This window comes from Gobio gobio (assembly GCF_949357685.1).
Source record: "Gobio gobio genome assembly, chromosome: 15".
NCBI lineage: Eukaryota > Metazoa > Chordata > Actinopteri > Cypriniformes > Gobionidae > Gobio > Gobio gobio.
Window position 1 is genome coordinate 28,419,697 of NC_137108.1, and position 20,859 is coordinate 28,440,555.

A 20,859-nucleotide genomic window follows, 5' to 3' on the forward strand; every position below is an offset into this window, starting at 1 on the left:
ATGCAAGCACATTTCAAATGAATTGAATATGTATGCATGTATTTTCATGACATTAGCAATGATATCTGGTTGACACGCTCCTCTGATGCCGCCTGCGCTAATAACCTGCTTCAGCCCCTCACGCTTGTCAAATCAATATTTCACAGTAGAATCCTTATTATCCCATCTCTTTACAGTAAAAATACAAAAATCCCTGTGCTTTGATTCCATGCTAATTTAAATGTGCAAATGTTAATATAAACTTTGGTATGAAGGTAAATGACAAATAACTTTTTTTAAATAAAAAAAGGGAATATTTCTAAGCATTTCCTTTATTTTAAACTACCATTCAAAAGTTGTCAGTAATTGTTTTTGTTTTATTTTGTTTTTGAAAGAAGTCTCTTATGATAACCAAGGCTGCATTTATTAAATCAAAAATACATCAATATTGGTAAATATTATTACAATTTAACAATGACTGTTAAAATATTGTTTCTATTTCAGCAGCCATTACTCAAGTCTTCAGCGTCACTATTATCACAATAATAGCGTCACTATTATTACCAATGTTGAAAACCGTTGTGCTGCTTCATATTTTTGTGGAAACCATTCCAGGATTCTTTGTTGAATAGAAACTTTAAAAGAACAGCATTTATTTGACATAGAAGTCTTTTGTAACATTAAAAATGTCTTTCCTGTCACTTTGAGCAATTGAATGCATCCTTTGTAAATAAAAGTATTAATGTCCTCAGGAAACTACTTTGAAGGGTTAGTTTACCCAAACATTTCTGTCATTAATTACTCACCCTCATGTCGTTCCCAACCCATAAGACGTTCATCTTCAGAACACAAATGAAGATATTTTTGATGAAATCCAAGAGCTCTCTGACCCCTTCATAGACAGCTATTCAATTAACACTTTCAAGTCCAGAAAGGTAGTAAATATATCGCTAAAATAGAACGTGACTCCAGTGGTTCAACCTTAATTTTATGAAGCGACGAGAATACTTTTTGTGCGCAAAAAAACAAACAAAAATAAAGACTTTATTGAAAAACATTTTCACGTCTGTGTCAGTCTCCTATGCAGTTTACATTGGTCAGCTCCTGCGTCAGCATCACAAACATGTGGTGCTCATGTGAACAGCATCGGTCAATGGTAAGCCGGCATTCTGGTGTAGCTCTGACTTAACTCGGAAGCGCTCCACTGGATTTACTACGTCAACAGCGTAGGAGACTGACACAGACATGAAGAAATTGTTGAATGAAGTCGTTATTTTTGTTTGTTTTTTGTGCACAAAAAGCATTCTCGTCAGTTTTCATTTTCGGTTTTCATTACTACTGTAACAGGAAAACAAATATGCAAAATATAGCAAATATATGCATACTGACTCCAACATGTAGCCTCGCATAGACGAGTCTAAATTTGTGACATCAACCTTATTTAATGGCTGTTCTCTTTTTAAATTGAATATATTCAAGTTAGTTTTTAAGGGGGAGGCTAATGCTTTTAGAATTAGAAGGAACTTGCAATGGCGCAGATTCAATGCATTTTACTTACTAACATGAAATTTCATTACATTTCTTTATTATTCTCTTTTTAAATTTCACTCACATGATGAATGACACAGCCATATCTAAGTATGGCACTGACCAAGGGGTCAAGGTTTGGCCTGTTAGCTCCTGCTGGTAGACGCCATCTGGCTGTGAAAAGCATCTTTCTCCTTTGACAGCCATTCAAAAGCAGCCACATATCTTGACTGATAAGAACCTCACAAACATATATATTAGTTATAATAGATGCAACCTTTCTTAACTTATTTGGAGGGCTCTAAAGGCATGAAATAGATTTATATTTTTCCCTATCCGCTTTGACGTTGAGGCCGTGAAGGGATTGGGATTGTTCTTAATACCCCATGAATATAGTTACTTTTTCTACTTAATACACTTGAGGTTCAGGTGACTGGCTCAAAAAACCCTGACAGCGAAACGGAGCGCCCATACTACCGTGGGGGGTGGGGGTGGATGGGTCCTACACCATCTGAGAAAATGCCATTAAGATGAATGGCAATGCTAACATATAGCTTTCTTCCTTGAATGATTCCATGTCCACGGGAACTAAATCATGGATACAGAATAAAAGAACTAGATCTGCAGAGCTAAGCTGTGCTTTACATCACATTTTCTGTTACATGCACATGACAGCTAATGACAGATGACGGCACAGGGTGAGCCTGAGGCTCTCTGATCACACTAGTCACATCCTCCACACATATTCTTCAGAAAAAAGGGAAACATGTTAAAGTCACCATGACATTAAAATGGGCAATAAATGGAATATTGCAGTATTTATTATAAATGATTTATCCATGCACATTTTTTTTTAATTAATGTGCCTTCGTAATACTTAATAAAAATAACTTCCCCTCCCTCTTGCAATGATATCTCTTCTCTGATGAGGGCAGGACAACCCGTCACTCACATGAGATTGATCAATAGCAAACCACAACCATTAAATAAATTCCCCAAGGACAAAATCAAATTCCACCCTAAATTTTTTCTTGTTCGAGAAGCCGTTTCACTTAGCCTGGTCCTACCAGACTCTCGTACATTTCATTTGTACAGAGAGTCTGGCCACTTTCCATTGACAAGCGTTTACTTCCTTGAAGGCGGGTACTCTGTTGAAGGTTAAAACTATTGGATCTGCCCAGAGCCACTCTGGATCTGCCATAACCAATCGCTAACGTTTGATCGTGACGTATGTCATCTCAAACTAGCGCACAACATCAACGTCATTGTTCTCAGCCACTCCCTCTGTTCGCTGATTGGACCGGTTCAAATTTGATCTGAGAAAACCAGAGAATATACCGCAATCCCAGACGGAGTACTGAAGGAAAATGAAAATTGAGCGGAAGTACGTAGGAGGGCGGAGCCAGGCTACATTTCACTCAGATATATATCACAATAGGGAAAATTTATTAATTAATTGCAACTTCCATTTTATACCCACTTTAAGAGCGCTCATGAGGGCCAATGGACAGAACCACAGCTACGACTTCGACAAGTTTCATGGTCTGCTCACTGTAAACGTGGCCAGATTACACTGATGACAATGTTCATAAAAACTCTATCAATTTTCCATTAGGAAAATGCAGCGAAAGAAACACATATTAGAGATGGGGCACCTTGATGCTAATCAGTGGAGCATCTGGCATCGGATAGTAATGCAGGTTCAGTCCATAGGCCAGACAGGTTAATGACTCATTCTAATGAGCTGACCTGCCTCCGCACACAGAACAAAACCCCAGAATCCAGCAGCAGAAAGAGGAAAGAGACAGAGGAATGTATGAACACTGTCTTCTGGACTGACAGTTCATTCAACACATGGGTGGTTCAAGAACACTCATCTGCCCAACCGCAATCAATTAGGATGGACAAGGAGCTAGAAATAGTCTCTGGTTTGTCTCAGTAGAACCTTTGCTGGTAACACTTTATTTTACAGTGTCCTTGTTTCACATGTACTTTAGGGCTGGGACAAAATATCGATATGGTAATAATCGATACACTAATGCCAAATATCGATATTTTAATTAATAAATGAGGGAGTCTCTAAATAGATTTCCCTTCTCCCAGCATCGCTACTTCATGGCTCTTCAAGGTGACGCTCAACACATGAATGAGAAAAACGTGAACATAAGTTAACTAGTCTAAGAAAAAGAGGTTTTTAACGGGATGGCGGACAGCAGTGAGAATAAAAAAATGTATGCCCCAGCCACGTTTTAAAGGGTTAGTTCACCCTCAAATGAAAATCATGTCATTTATTACTCACCCTCATGCCGTTCCACACCCGTAAGACCTCCGTTCATCTTCGGAACACAAATTTTGATATTTTTGTTGAAATCCGATGGCTCAGTGAGGCCTCCGTAGGGGGCAAAGCAATTTACACTCTCAAGATCCATGAATGTACTAAAAACATATTTAAATCAGTCCATGTGAGTACAGTGGTTCAATATTAATATTATAAAGCGACGATAATATTTTTGGTGTGGCAAAAAAAAAACTAAATAACGACTTATATAGTGATAACCGATTTCAAAACACTGCTTCATGAAGCTTCGGAGCATATCGAATCAGCGAGTCGAATCAGTGGTTCGGATCGCCAAAATCACATGATTTCAGCAGTTTGGCGGTTTGACACGCAATCCGAATCATGATTCGACTCGCTGATTCAATACACTCCGAAGCTTCATGAAGCAGTGTTTTGAAATTGGTTATCACAATATAAGTCGCTATTTAGTTTTTTTGGCGCACCAAAAATATTATCGTCGCTTTATAATATTAATATTGAACCACTGTACTCACATGGACTGATTTAAATATGTTTTTAGTACATTAATGGATCTTGAGAATGTAAATTGCTTTGCTCCCTATGGAGGCCTCACTGAGCCTTCAGGTTTTAACAAAAATATCTAAATTTGTGTTCCGAAGATGAACGGAGATGAGTGAGTAATAAATGACATTATTTTCATTTTTGGGTGAACTAACCCTTCAAGTCCGAAGTCTGGAAAACATACATTTAACCTTTTCACAGGCTTTTTGTTTTAATAGTTAGGCAGATATTGTGATGTATCATTATAGGACTGTCTAGCAATATATTGATTATCGCAGAATTGCTGTATGGTGGCATTACTGGTATCATGAGTCATGTATCCCCTGTGATTCCCACCCCTAATGTACTTACTGTTGTAATAACAGTAAATTATGCATAATTACAAGCATCTAACCCTATTCTTAATCCTACCCTATAGTAAGAACACACTGAGAAAAAAGATGTCAAAATTGTACCTTAAAGGGGTCATGAGTTGAGAAATCAACTTTCCCTTGAGCATTTGATATATTAAAGGTCATGATAATATAAGAATATCCTGTAAGTTTCAGTGCTGAAAACTTCCTTGTTAGTCAAATAAAAGCTTTTATTGACAGCTGGCTCAGCAAACGATCGATCTGCGAATGTGCTTCCCCATGACGTCAGAGTGCAGTGAAACGCCGCATCGACAGAATAAGACAAACGCCTTATTCTGTAGCCCCGCCCAATGACTCGTGCATGACATGATATAGATAAATAACATAGGCCAACGTGAAGCTAAACCGGATCAAACTTCCAAGCAATAAACATGCTGCATAAGCTTCCTTCGAATTCCAATATTAGCAATACATGGTTGAACTTTATTTTTAAGGTTCCAGCTCACGTGGGTAAGACATTGTGCGTTTGTTCGGTTCATTTCACTGTGGATTTATTTGTAAACAAGAGACTGGATTTGCAGACAGAATGAGATTAAAAAACTATGATGTGCCTTCTGGATCCGACAGGAATGATGCAACACACTTATGTGAGTAAAAAAAATTTTTTTTATATGTGATAGTATGGCATTGTTACAGATCGTTTGATATGTACTGATTATGTGTAACTAAATATAACTTACCATGCTGTCACAGGCTGCAGTATCCTTTGTATTTGAGGTGTTGTTGGTTCATTGTCCTGCGATTCAGTATCAGACTCAAACATGTATGGGCCAGGGCTCGCAAACCCCGATGTCCCGGGGCTAATGACGGGCTATCTTAAATAGTGAAATAATATTCCTTTCGTGATGTGCGTTGTTCGCTCTATTGAATTGATATTGGAAGGAAAAATAGAATTGCGGATGTTTTGAACATGCTGATTTGTCTGCAGTGATGCAAGTACTTGTGTGTGTTTGTGTTAGTGATGCGGTTTGCGGTTATATCCACCGATCGGGCTGGCCAAGTAATAAAAAAATAACATTCCAATTAATTGCGGGTGGGATGAAAAATAAATAATTGTGTTTGTTTGATAAAGACATATTTTGCCAGCCCTCTGGGCGAATCATTCCGGTTGCCATTTTTCCACACATTTTCAAAACAATTCCCCACATGTACTCACGGAGAGTCAAAGCTCATTATAATATACAAAACTATTATCCAATCATAGGAGTGGTCGTTTACTTCGAAGTCTTCAATGCGGCACGCCCATAAAAACAGAGAACATGGCCCCTTTAAAGGTAGTACGTATTTGTACTCTAAGGTATTATTAATTTGCACCATTTAGGAGATTAATATAATATCCTTCTTTCCAGCTGCTCCATACTTTCTAGTGAATGCTGAATCTCTGAGATAACTTTACAAGATTGTAATACATGAGCCACCAAGAGAATGCATATCTACAGCCCGATTTACAGGTCAAAATTTAACCAATTGGCACAATTGAGGGCAAACAAGTTAAACAACCAGTAGTTTGGCTCTTTAAGACATTGTCATGTTACAGCAATGCTCTCAACACATAGAACAGTAGGAATAATAACTCCAACTTAAAATTAATAACTATAACGCCATGGCAATAATGTCTTTCAAACTGATTTACAGCAACATTTCTTAATCTGATGTATCCGATCTTTTATAAAAAATATAATTCTATGCACTGCATTGGCTTGCATTATGATGGCTGGTAATGAAAAAGCATACAGACACAAAAGCCACAGTAGGCATCCTAAGCTTCACTGAAATTCCATTACTAAAGCCTGCCAAACCCAAAGATATAAAACAATGACTGCAAACCACCAATTCAGATCCCTTGAAATACAGCCAGAACTGCGATACATCAGCACATTAAATGAGCCTTACAACCATCTACTCAATATTGAATTAAAAAAATAGTGTCTGGAAACCTACAAGAATCTCTCATGCTGCTGTCCAGAGTTCCCGACGTGGACATTTTGTATTTCTCCTTGAAGATTGCAGATGAGCTGAAAGCAGGACTTAAGCCTGAGACTGCAGTTAAAGTGAGGCTGAAGAACAGCTAAACGAACATCTTATATTCTGCAGCCGTTTTTATTCCAGAAGCTGCTCCTCTTTGGCCAGGAATGCTGAGACATTGCCTGCTCAGGGACACAGAGCTACAGATGCAGCTGGAGTGAGGAGGAAAGCAGGGAACGTACCATTCACATCCTGTTATAGGGGTGAATGTCTGTAGAAAACTGAGTTTTGTTTAAAATATTTGCCTTCATCGCTTTACAATCTGGGACCAATCAACTGATCTTATACTTTACACAACACTCAACTACACATATGATCAATGTTACAATCAGAGAATTAGAGAACATGAATAATGTCAACATTACTGTGAATAATCATTAGTTAGTTCCAGTGCCAAAAACACTGCAATCTGACACAGAAGCACATCACACAAAAAAGTAATTGATAAATCTAAAAGTCTTTCACAGATATCAGTGTTGCATTTTACACTGCACATACTAGTACAAAACCACAGCTACTTTGTCCAGACGGGAAAAATGAATGAATAAAAACATTAAAAATCATTAAAAAAAACTAAAATGTATAAATAAATAAAATAAAAAAAAGAATGAGGTGTAAAGTCTTGAAGTGCACTGCCCACACAAACAGCGAGCCAATCTCAAGCAACACCCCCTACGTACCAAAGGAAGTGTTATAAACAGTCTTTACCACTTTTGCAGTGACAAAGACATTTGTAGGATGTAAAATAAATGTTTAAAAAAAATTAAAAGTTGAATTCTTATTCTTAACATCTAATTTTTCATCAATTACAAAATAACCACTACACTCAGATGACCTAAATGTTCTCTAGATAAAAGGCACAGATATGTGAACAAAGATGCATATCCGCCTAAAGGCAATTTCTGTTTAGTACAACATCTCTAACTGATACATCGAGGAGCTATGATGATGAAAGTGGATGTTATTTTCACCGGATGGTAGGTATGAACAGATGGAGCAGGCAGCCTCCCTTGGAGGTCAGTGTGGATTTAATGGCATCATGAAACCAAATAAAGACAGCAGCGTCCACTCACTAGAGCAGTTTTGCCTCCCTGAGGTTAATTAGTGTCACCTGGGTAATTACTACACAGTTCTTCTCATTGTTGAGCACTAAATGAGCTTCATAATGTAAATAAAAATGCTAAAATAGTATACAAAAAGACTAAACTGGGAACTATTTATTTCTCAGAAAACCAAATGGTCTGAAAGAAGAACATCATATACACCTAGGATGACTTGAGGGTGAGTAAATGATGGGCTAATTTGATTTTTTTGTGTGAACTATCCCTTTAAACCAAACTGGTAGATTGCGTAGGTCATTGGAAATGATCCGACTGCATCTGTGTTCTTTAATGTGAGCGTCGTCAGTAGATCACGCGCAGAACTTTCCACTCGCATCGGAACATTTTTGGCATTGCGCTCTCACGCTAATTTGCCCTGTTTAGTAAATCTGGCCTATGAGCTCTCAACTTCTTGAATCTGTTACAGATGTTTAAGAAATTATAAAATAATAAGATATTATAAAAAATATATATCATTATAATTAATTAAAATTATAATACTTAAAGTAATTATAAATACATCATTAAATACACTACCATTCAAAAGCTTGGCCTCTGTAAAGATTTGTGAAGACAATGTTTTTGAGAAGTTAGAGGCTAGATTCATTTGATCAAAAATACAATCATAAAACTAACATTGTCAAATATTATTACAATTTAAAATAACTGATTTTTATTTTAATATATTGTAAAATATATTAAAATTACATTTATTTCTGTGATGGCAAAAAAACATTTGCATTCTGATATGCTGATTTGGTGCTCAAGTAATTTTATTATTAGCAATGTTGACAACAGCCGTATTTTATTTTATGGGGACAAAAAAGTAATACATTTCTTTCTATCCATTCTTTCGTGAACAGAAATCTCAAAATAACAAATAATATACATTTATATTTAATACAATTATAAAGTAATAATTATAAATTAATTATTTTTATTAATTAATTATATATTCATATTAGCTGTGGATTTGGACGGATTGTGCTCTTTGAGATAAAAAAAAAAGATAATTCTTACCTTTGAAAGACTCAAGCTCTTTCCTAGAAAACAAATAAAAAAAAAAAAAACAAGAGTTACATATACAACAAATGCATACAGAGCACAAGCTCTCACCAGATGTCACATTAAGTCAGCCCCATTTAAAACAGGCACGGATTCCCGAGAAAACGAGACTGCAGCATTTCATTGGCGCTGACAACTTTTGCATCTGTGCTGTGTGTTTGTACTAATGAATACCCACACGCAGAAGGAGAAGGGCACTGAGAACTGAGCCCAGCTGCTTTCCAACTCACTGGGCAAAGCCAGATATGTATGATTTAGCTACAGGCTCAAACAGCGAGAGCATGCAGCATCAAAAGAAACACATATACATGCTTTCCTTAACCAATATGTTGGTTGTGTTTTCATACAGTAAAAGACAATTCGGGTGTTATTCAATGCTTCTGTGAAATATGCAAAACGCACTGTGCAGTTTCACTGTAATGATAAACAATCTAAAGTGTTGCATTGCTTGTTTCACAAACTCTTATTCAACACAGATGCCCTAATATGTTGGCTTTGCCAGGGTGTAAAATATTGTCAAAATGACAAGGTATGTTCTGTTCCTTCATTGAGTTAAAGGGGCAAACCCTTGATGGACAGATCCTTCGTGTTCTGCAGTTATTGTGACTGTAAGCTGATCAAATTACTATGAAATGCAGCACACAGTGCGTGTCCTAATCACAGCATGCCTTCAGAAGAGTCATCTCTCAATGAGCAAATGCTCAAGGGGAAATGCCTGTGATGATACGGGTGTTTGATGCTATGATAACCATGCATGTATGCACTAGTTCCACCTAAATCCCAATCTATCTTTCCTACAAAAGACAGCAGAAAGGAAAAGTACTGGCTAAAAGACATAATGGACGCAAATAAACAATGCTTTTACCTTTTGTTCTTCTTGTAGTTTTCCAGCTGCAGGATATGAAAGTGCTTGTAGCGCTGATGATCACACTGAGCACACAAATCCTCGAGATGTATCAGACGACTCTCCATCTCTTCAAAATCAGCCTCCAGGTGAGCTGTGCAAAAACATGGAAGATTAAAGGTTAGATTAGAGGTTTATAACATGTTAAAACAAACATGTGCAGTAAAAAATGCCCCAAGCCCCTATAATGTGTGCATCCTATCAAATTGAATCCATGTGCTCCCAGCATACATACTAGGGATGCCACAATTCTCAATATAATATTGAACCGTTCGGAACGGCATTCATGGTTCAATACACGCTTGTGAATTTTTTTTCGGTTTTGCATTTAATTAATTATTTTTCTACAAATTCTATAATTTGCCTCCATCCCAATATACTGAAGAATGCGGCATACATTCACATAACACGTTAGTGGTAGAGTTATACTCACGGAACACTATAGTTATTCACAATCACGAAAGTTCATTATTTGCCTGCGTTTTAAAGCCTTGCCGGTTAAACATTTCACTTGCGTGCTTATGCATGGTTTTAACATGCGCTTTTCCGAGCGCGCGCACTAAACGCCTGTCAAACACGTGATTACTGGACTAAGTAGTCTTACTGCGCTAATACTATCAAATACACACAAGGTTAACATAAACACAGTCAGTTATGTCTAAAGTGAAAGTAGAATCGGCACGTGTCTGTATATTAGATGCACGTCTTAAATTGACAGCAGCGCAGCCTAGTGAACACGCTGTCCTTAAAGGGACAGTTCACCTCTAAAATTGTCATTATTTACTCACTGTAATATTGTTCCAAACCTGTATTTATTTCTTGATGACAGAATTTTCATTTTTGAGTGAACTATCCCTTTAATGTTAATACAACAACAAAAGACAAAGAGAAAAGTCCTCACTGCTCTTGACTGAAAAACGAATCCAGTAGCTAAGAATCAATGTATATTTTATAGTGAAGTCTATGTAGTGTTTTATTTTTACATTTATTCATTCAATTTCATACTTAAATGCTGCTTTACTGCCCTGAGCTGCCAGTGTAAATCTTTATATATATTTATTTTATATTATACAATACATAAGGAATGTGTACAGGGTTTTTTTTAAATTAAAGTTTTAAGTTTAAGTAAGGTTTTTCAATTCTTTTAAGTAAAATAATCAGTATTGCAATCAATTTATTTATTTTTTTCTCCTTAACCTCTTGCGGTTCCTTTTGCTCAATAATAGAATAGCAAAAAACTGATGTGACAAGCCATCAGAACCGAACCGAAAACCGTGGTTAAAAACCGAGGTATGTATTGAACCATGGCCTATTGAACTGTATTGTTGCATTCCTAATACATACATATATAACACTACATACATACATAACATTACAGACTACAAAATGAGCACAAATGAATAAACAGTGAAAGATAATATAGGCAAACTGTTTGCTGTCAGAGCTGCACAAAGGCAGAACTTTATATAGCTACATAACACCACCAAGTGGCAACACTAAAAAGTGCCTATAAATACATGACAATTTGCATAATTTCTTTGAATTTGACCCCTGGATTCTCAGGAATGTGATATGCCTTATTTCATATCTGCTTACATTAGAAAAATGGTGGTGGAGGTGGTGGTGGTATTTACACTTGGCCACTTCATACTTCTTAATAAAACCGCAAACAAATGTAACAAGTATGGAAATTTCCTGAAACTTTTCAGTTAAACATACAGTACAATACAGTACAGTATTAACACTTTTATTAAGCAAGGATGTATTAAAATTATCAAAAGTGACATTTATAATGTTACTAGAAATTTGTATTTCAAATAAATGCTGTTCTTTCTATTCATCAAAGAATCCAGAAAACAAATGCATCCACAAAAATATTAAGCAGCACAACGTTTTTCAACATTGATAATAAAAAAAATGTTACTTGAGCAGGAAATCAGCATATTAGAACTGGAGTAATGATGCTGAAAATTTAGCTTTGCCATCACATAAATACATTACATTTTAAAATATTAATAAAACTTTATTTTAAAATGCAATAATATTGACAAATATTGAGGTTTATACTGCATTTCAGGATCAAATAAGCAAATAAAAGACATAAAAACTTACAGACCCCAAACTATTGAATGGTAGTGTATAAATCATCTGAAGCGCATAACCTGATTCTCAGATGACAATTGGATTGGATCTGATCTACACTACAGATGCATATTACACAAAAAAGTCCTTTTGTCCAAAACACTACAAAAGAGATTACAACAACTGAACGATCAGAGCAACTTTAGAATGCTATTGTGTAGTCAGTCTGCACAATACACTTTGTAAGGGAGCCAAGTCTCAGGACTGAAGCCAAAAGGTGCAACATTACGGCATGAACAACAGCGACTGACATCAGCAGATGGAGCTCCACAGGAATCACTCTCATTACCACCATGTATCACAGTTACACACAGAATGTGTAGTATTGTGCGTAGACAAACGCTCTGCAAAGGCAGTCAAGGTGATCATATTTCTCTACCATCACAGTAAATGCTCCATTTAAGGCCACGTGAGATGTACAATAAGCACACATTTCAAAGGTATCATAAAAGTAGTCCATTTGACTTTCACTTTATTTCAAGATAGCTTTGTATAAGGAACAAATGGAAATTTAAAGGATTACTTCAGCGATTAAGCATTAAGCTTTGTATCAGTAGAAACCCGGTAGTATATTCAAATTATCATACTTTCCCCTCTCATGTCCCCCTGAGACGAGAGAATTATGCATTTTATTTCTGGAGAAAAAAAAAAAAAAAAAAAAAAGCGATATTTGCTTAATTAGAGGATTTTTTGGCCAGAGGCTAGAGACTACAGCCAGTAGAAGGAGCTAGTTCCGCATGTTTTCAACCCGCCCACAGGGGAGAAATCTCACTCGCTCGGCTCGGGCATTCATAACGGAGCGGTACGGAGCAAAGTGAGTGTTTAAACTTTTCAATTAATTCCTATGAAAGGTAAGCTTCCATAGGCATGATCTGATAACGCGCCAGACTGGACACGCGTCGTGAATGACTGCCGCGCTTACCTCAGCTCTGCTCAGCTCTTTGCTCTTGTGATGAATGAAATCTGACTCCTGCTGCGTTTGTGTCGTGACTTTTGTTCGGCTCACTCACACTTTATTGAAAAGACACGTTCAGTTTTTAATTGTATTGTCTGTTCTCTAACTATTACTATGAATGTCAAAACGACGGTGGGGGCGGTGTCATGGTGGGCAAGTGATAACCAGAAGCCGTGGCTTTGGGAGTGGCCTCGTAGGGCAGCGAAGCAAGTGCATTCTGGGAGTTGTTGTCTTTCATCCACGAGACAAAAATACATTTTCAGTCTTTTCTCGGTCTAGAAGGCACCAAATTCAAAAATAATTTCACATTTCTGCTACATAAATGACCCAGTTTAAATACACATTCATCTTCCCAGCGCTGGTACCCCTTACAAATGCCGTTAGTACAAATGCAGACATCCCACCTCTCCCAGAAGGTCCAGGAGTCTCCAGCATAGTCATAGCGATTCCCTGACGCACACAAATAATATAACGTTTCCCGGAAATCGAGCAAGCGAGAGACAAAAACTGTTTCCATCTGGTATTCAAATGCGTTTTCGGGGCGATCACAAGTGGTCAGCCAAGATGCATTAACGTTACACCTGGTATTATCATGCTTTTTAAATGCGTATTCTGTGACCACTTGCATTCGGATTTTGAGGAGACCCTCGCCTCTTTTTTCATCACACTCAACTACATCACTTTCGGTGCACGAATATTATTGAATGAACAAACCCGTGTTAGGCAACTGGGGCTTGTGCCATCTCGCGGATACGAGTTTTAGCAGAATGGGATGTCTGCAAACGAGTTTTGAAAACTATGTCAGAGAGGAAGATTTGACTGACATTCCTGTTAAAACTAAAGTAATATTAATAACCTCCTTCTCTACCAACATCATACATTTCTAAGTATCCCTGTGTGAATAACTAATTGATTAAAATTTGTATGTGTGATGACTTTTTGTGACTGTCTCACCAATACGTGAGGTGATACTCTCGAGGTCCGAGAGGAAAGCAGGGATCTGCTGCAGTTGTTCCTGCAGCTCCAGCACTGCTCCTCGTCTCTTCTCCCAGTGCGCGCACAGCATCACAACTTCCCCGTCCACCATCTGACAGCCCACAGGGTTTAGTTACCATGGTTATCGCACCACAAATGAGTCAACTGTACAGAGTTAAATGTGTGAACTTACTTCCCCTGCCTTTGCACACTCTTTACCACGTTTATGAAGGGAGAACCAAGTGTCTTCATATCTGGTGAAGAAAAGGCCCAACCATTAAAAAAACACACACACACACACACACACACACACACACACACACACACACACACACACACACACACACACACACAGTTATTACTACACTAATCAACTTCAGATATTTATCAAAATATTTCCTTGGATTCAATTTCACTGACATTTTTGTTGACACCTTGACATCATTGACATTTCTGACATGATTGTGTACAAAAAAGGAAAGTAACTTACCGACTGAATAATTCGACTCCAGCAGAATATTCAGGAAGGTGCTCATCTCTTCTGGGAGAATATATTACATAAAATATGATATATGTACATCTTCAAAGACATTAAAACCTGACATTTTTTACATCGTAGGAACATTTGGTCGAGCCCCACGAGGAAAACAGCTTATAAATCATACTAAATGATGATTGAATAAAAAAGTAAAAAATGCGGAAAATTTTCTGTGTTTCTGTGAGTGCTATGTTTAGGGGATAAAGAACATCATTAGCCAGTATAAAACCATTACGCCTATGGATGGAGAGTTTACTTAATGATATATAAAAAAGTTTGTGTGTGTGTGTGTGTGTGTGTGTGTGTGTGTGTGTGTGTGTGTGTGTGTGTGTGTGTGTGTGTGTGTGTGTGTGTGTGTGTGTGTGTGTTTGTCCAGAAAAACAGAGCACATTACCTTTGTTTTTTCTTTACTTTCGCCTCCTTGGATTTATCACTCAGGGTCTTGATTCTGAGAAGTTTTGAAACAAGACACTGTAAAATTGTAAAATCCTAATAATATGCCTAGTTACAAAACTACAATATTTTATTGTTTTGTTATATTCATATATTTTGGTTTGTTCGGTTTATTGCCGTTATTGAAAACATGCACCCAGTGCCACTTGGAAATATTTATATTTTTACAGTTTTATATGAGAAAATGTAATAACACGCAGTAATGTTGTTTCGCCCATCACATGACAGTCAGCTGGAAGTTATTAGTGAAATTCCAGATTGCAGTTGTTAGCATTCGGCTAACTTGACAGCACTGAACATCTCGTGTCCCTCTTCCAACAAATATACATTATTAAATACATTTTCTTTCTTTTAATACCCTGCAGCTTTTGTTGTGTGAATATTAAGCCAAAAACAAACTACACTCTTGGCTGTGAGATGATTAGCAGGCTAATTAGCTAGCATCCACTTCTTGGCTCTCTGCTGAATAGCGGACACTCTCGTGAAGAAGCCAAAGCAGAAGTTGGGACAATAGTGTATAATACGGGTTCAGGCTCTAAAGGTCATCTAATTTTGCTATCTCAACACCTTATTAAGACTCTGGAGAGTGCGAAGGCAGCCGGGCAGCGCATACGTACCCTGATGTGAAGTCCTGCTGCACCGTTTGCAGTCTCTCTCTGAAATTCTCAAACATGTCCTTGAGCTGCTTTAATTCCTCTACACAGGCTTGATGGATGACATTTAGGTTAGATCTGTCTGTGCTTACAGTCTTTCACGAGGGCTTCGGTCATCCTTTGTCAGAGGGCAATATCCTAATAGGGATGGCAGACGCGAAACAGACGTTTCGGGGCTTTGCCGAGATCCCGAAGCGCAGATGTTTCGAAACACTGCTCCGAACTGTGATTCGAAACACCCATGTCACGTGACTATGGCTAAATGAAGCTTCAAAGTGTTTCATCAGGTGGCGCCTTCCGAAACTGCGTTGATTAAAGGGGGCGGGAACAAGCCACACAGTCTGTACATCTGTAAACCTAATTCACCACAGTTTAAAAGTGAAGTAAATCCATCTTCACCTCGTGGGTTTTTGTGAGAGGAGAGTGATTTTGTGATAGCAGTGATTTTGTGATAGCAGTGAGATTTATAGTGCGCTTTGGTTAGTTATATTTAGGCTAGATTTAAATTAGATATATTGACTGATAGGTATAGACAGTGACATATAGTATAGATATAGTGACACATTCATATAGGCTAAGTTAGATAGTGACAGATAGATAGCACAGCATAAGTTAGATATATAGAATTATATAGATATAGATTCATAGGTGATATATAGATAGATATATTAATTGAATATATAAAAATGGAGGCTGCACGCAAGAGATGCCGTACATCTGTGGTGTGGGAGCATTTCCATTTGGAAGCACCAAATAAAGTGAGATGTGTGTATTGTGATAGGCAGCTAGCCTTCTGCAACAATACATCATCCATGTATTTACATCATCCAAAAATATTTGTGCATGCCAGCAACAAGTGTCCCTTGTGAGAGGATTTTTTCAAAGGCTGGAGAAATTATATGTAAAAAAAGAAGTCAGCTGAGTCCTTCAACAGCAGAGCAATTCATATTTTTGAATAAAAATGTTTTGTGACAAATGTGACACATTGTGGCTTTATTTATTTTATTAATGTTCATTTTGTATAACAAACAAATATATATATAGTTCTTTACAATGACGAGGCTACAGGTTACAAAACCAAGATCATGTACTTGTCAGACAGATGTTAAAAACAATTTTTTTTTACATGGATCATTGTCAAGGTATTTCAGATCAACACATGGAAGTGACCACTAGATGGCGCCGTAGAGACGGGTGTCAGATTGATTCGAAGCTTCGAAACAATATGACACATTTGCTTCAACTGCTTCAGTGCTTCACGAAGCCTCGGTCTGCCCATCACTATATCCTAATGTCCCGTTGTGGGTTTTGCTCCGTCGGACAATGTCTGTCTGGAGGACTATATTAGTAACGTTAGCTGGCTTATTCATCCAGCCACTGTATTTACCTCATCTGGATCACTGTATTATTAACATCACATCAATTTTAACCAAAGTTAGAAAATGTGATTCAGCGTCGTCTGTCAGACCGCCGCACTAACGTGAGTCCTTCCTGTACTAGTTAAACACACGCCCCCTAACTGAGTGAAAGTGACAGAAGGAAGGGTTGTTCAGCAATTCTCTGATTCATTTTAGCGAATCGGTTCATTCGTGCGAATTGTTTAAATGAACCGATTCAGAAAACGTATGACCAGTTCTCATAAGAATTAATGTCAGGGTTAGGCCTTAGTTCAATTAGGACATGCATTTTAGTCTGGGACGCCTTGTCTGTGAAACCTGGGATGAATGAGCTAATTTAGGTTATGTCAGATAAAAAGTCAAATCACATTTATATAGCACTTTACACCACACAGATAGCCCCTCATAGAAGGCTAATGATCAGGAAAATAACAGTATTAATGTTGCAAAATTCATTATGAAACGACTGCAATTTCAGCTGTAATGCGGCTCTACAGAAGTGTCATCATTCAGCTCAGTTCAGTTCAATGTTGATTCAATTCAGTTCAATAACTGTCAGTGTTGCAAAGGTAATCATTTATGAAATTACTTTACACACAATTCATTACGGAATATCACATTCCGGACACACAAAAAAAAAATAGGCCGTAAAAATAGGGCTACAATGTCCTATTAAAATTGATGGAATTTTCCATATTCATTCTTTACAGGTGTTTTACCTGTATTTTAAACGTCATTGTGTAATGTTTTAGGGTTAACGGAAATGTCTGTAAAATTACAGGATAATGTAGGCTAGTACTGGTAAATTTCTGCTAGCCTACATTATCCGTTTTTTACAGATTTTTTTTTTTTTTTTTTTTTTTACAGTGTAGCCTACAGTAGCCTACCTGAATCATAATGTACCTATGCCTATTACCATACGGTCTATTTTTATGTCCATATTGTTGTAGGCTATTGTTGTAATATGCTCCTCGTGTGTTATTTTGTCACTTGTTGTTGTATAGCCTATTTAAAATGGTTTTATGTTAGCACCAAGAACTGTAGAGAAACAGAATATTTAAAATGTAATGCTTTTATGTAAATTACCAAGACCTGTAGAGAAACGCAATTTGTACACAAATGACAATCGTACTTGACTTGTTTGGTACAGACGCCTTTGCGGATAAGTTCGAATAAATCATTAAAAAAAGAACCGGTTCAAACAAACGAACAATTCGCGAATCGAACATCAGATAACGGAGAGGCGGATCCGTGAGTTAGAGCAGGGCTTCATAAACCTCCTCTCGCTTTTTTTCCGATGGGGTACGAGTGAGTTAGCCTCGTGACTGAGCTACAGGTCGTTCTCTCCGCTATCCTGGACTGTGTGCGAAACAATAACTGCATTCACTATGTTATGCCACATTACTCGTCCCGACTCGGTGGTTCTGGAAGTGGAGGTGGACCCAAAAGCAAACGGAGAGGACATTCTCAATAAGGTGAGTGTCGAAAATTAACGAATTTAGGTTGCGAAAGTTATTCAATCATTCCTGCATTACCTACATTTGCACTAAGGCTCATTAGCATCATATAAAAAAGACAGCAAATGTAATGATTGCCATGCCAAATTAGTACTGTATTGAAAACCTATTTAGGCTTTATCAAAGTTTCATCTGTCAATAATTACGTTTATTGTTTTAAATAGTTATTTTTATTATAAATTATTTTAACTAGCTTATTTCTTTTTGCCTCTTTATTGCAACATTTTGGGTGTTACTACTGCAAGAAGTATTTTAGAACAAAACATTGTAACAATACACAACAATTTACTTTTTCTCATTCTTATGTTTCAGTAAATTACTGTGAAAGCAGGTGTTCTCTCATACCACATTACCACTTCAAAAGTCCCTCTTATGTAATATGTCTTGTCTTTCTAAAGGAGGGGGGTGCAAAGAGCCCAAGTCCCAGCATTCTTCAGTTAAAAGCACACATATATAAATAACAATTTAATGGTTTTGTTTTTAATTTACAGATTTGCCGGAAAATGGGAATCATAGAGGTGGATTATTTTGGACTTCAGTTCACTGGTACAAAGGGAGAGATTTTATGGATGAATCTCAGAAACAGGATTTCTCAACAAGTGGACTGCCTGTCTCCCTGCAGACTGAGGCTGCGAGTGAAGTTCTTTGTTGAACCGCATCTAATCCTGCAAGAGCAAACCAGGTGAAACTAAGTGAATATAAGTTGTAGTATTTTATCATAGTGCTCATAGTTTGTGCAATGTGCATGTATATATATATGCACAAAGCATTCTTTTTTCATTATTGAAAAAACAGGATCTCTCTGTGGCTGCAGAATCTTTGAGGTTTCAAATTTTTGCTCAGTCTAGAGAACTTGAGGCACGTGGATAACAGTTCTGTTTTTTTAGTTGTTTTTCTCCTGAGCTCAAACAGGAAGTCGCTGCTTAAAGTGACAGCATGATTCAAAATGCTGTATGCCTCGGCGGTTTTGTGTTCTCTTACCTTTGTCCCACATATACCATGCATCTTTTCATATAATATCTTTCTGACTCTCTGGCAGGGTGTTACCAATGTTCATGTTTGCTCTTGAACTGGCACTCTTTCAGTTAGGGAGTGCCTCATGTAGCTGTTGCTGAGGTAAATATTATTTCTCTGGAGGCTTTTTTGGAAGCTCGAATGTTTACAAATGTTCCTTAAAGTTCAAGAAAAGTAAGTGCTTTGAATACAATGGCAGTACAGTGTGTTCCCACCTAGAGACTAGTGTAGCTGTTCGGTCACGTCTGATGAGGGCTGTTTGTGGGGGTGGGGAGATGTCAGTTTGTCTGATTCTGAGTTGAAACATGCTGTAATGGGATTCTGCCTCTTACATAATCTTATACAATGGTGGGACAAGTTCCAGCGCCCTCTCCGCCAGCCTTTGTTAGTCTTTCTCAGTCTTTAAATCCATGATTAAAACAACCTATTAACTATAATAGTGGAGGCTGTGTACTTTATTGTTTTATATTGAAATACATAATGACTATTTTTGAGATGCAATACCCATCATAGTGAATACATCAATTGGCAATAGGTGTGATCTGCATTATAGTTCACGGTTTACGACATGTATTATACTCTTTCTTCCCTATTTTCACATGTACAAGTGATTTATGTCAAGTTATAAAAATATTTGCCAGAAGTCACAAGTCTGCTTCTGTTACTAAAGTTCACCGGGTTTAGGCCGCTGAGTAAACCTGGCTTCAAGCCAGCTCATTTTTTAGATAATATCAGTGGGCTGACAGTGCATGAAAATTGAGAGATACAACTATTTATTATAATGTGACGATTGAAAAATGTTTAAATATTTACTTAGTATTTAGTATTTACACAAACAAGTATCTCAGTTAACCATATAAAGCCTAAATAATAGTGGATGGAACAGTTTATTGTAACTTTAGACAAAATATAAAAGAAAAAACAGGTAGATTTTTTAAATGTTTTGTATCATATTTGATACAGCAGGCTTTTTTGGCCCATGTAGTATATGATATAGTGAGAATATGGCGCTCACACATCAGTTTTATCCAAAGGTCCAAATTGATCAAAATGTGCAGCTTGGTGTAGACTGTAGATGTTATTACTTATATGGCCAAAAAGTAAAATTTAATTCTGTTAGCTTATAATGTAAATCAATGAAATTGTTATTACAGTTTAACAACTACTTGCATAAAATGCATATAAATATCGGTTTATAATATAATATAATATAATATCAGTCACTCTATATCGTCCAGTAATGTGTCTTAGTAAGATTATATTTAAAACATATAATGCAATGCAATACAATGATGATCGAGAGATGTACAAAAAAAGTTTCTCAAAATCCTATTTTATAAAA

At 37.0% G+C, this 20,859-nt stretch overlaps 2 protein-coding genes across 9 annotated transcripts in view; one reads left to right on the forward strand and one right to left on the reverse strand.

Annotated features, from left to right (window-relative positions):
* dtnbp1a (dystrobrevin binding protein 1a) overlaps positions 1 to 17,115 on the reverse strand; it is a 29,283-nt gene extending 12,168 nt beyond the window's left edge. For 4 of the 8 annotated variants that reach the window (XM_079836519.1, XM_079836518.1, XM_079836515.1 and 1 more), the window contains exons 1-8: positions 16,872 to 17,115; positions 15,554 to 15,727; positions 14,878 to 14,931; positions 14,436 to 14,486; positions 14,139 to 14,199; positions 13,925 to 14,057; positions 9,835 to 9,967; positions 8,925 to 8,947 (exon numbers count right to left, since the gene is read on the reverse strand). In XM_079836519.1, coding sequence (XP_079692645.1) covers positions 8,925 to 8,947; positions 9,835 to 9,967; positions 13,925 to 14,057; positions 14,139 to 14,199; positions 14,436 to 14,486; positions 14,878 to 14,931; positions 15,554 to 15,609 — 511 coding nt within the window. In that variant the 5' untranslated portion in view covers positions 15,610 to 15,727; positions 16,872 to 17,115. Of the gene's footprint in view, positions 1 to 8,924; positions 8,948 to 9,834; positions 9,968 to 13,924; positions 14,058 to 14,138; positions 14,200 to 14,435; positions 14,487 to 14,877; positions 14,932 to 15,553; positions 15,894 to 16,871 lie in introns of those variants that run through there. The other 4 variants (XM_079836521.1, XM_079836517.1, XM_079836516.1 and 1 more) reach the window with 2 other exon arrangements.
* Positions 17,116 to 18,216: 1,101 nt separating this feature from the next.
* The window catches only part of mylipb (myosin regulatory light chain interacting protein b), a 7,672-nt gene continuing 5,029 nt past the window's right edge, over positions 18,217 to 20,859 (forward strand). Inside the window, exons 1-2 of the mRNA XM_079837406.1 lie at positions 18,217 to 18,461; positions 18,995 to 19,185. Of these exons, the coding sequence (XP_079693532.1) occupies positions 18,375 to 18,461; positions 18,995 to 19,185 (278 nt within the window). The 5' untranslated portion in view covers positions 18,217 to 18,374. The remainder of the gene's footprint in view (positions 18,462 to 18,994; positions 19,186 to 20,859) is intronic.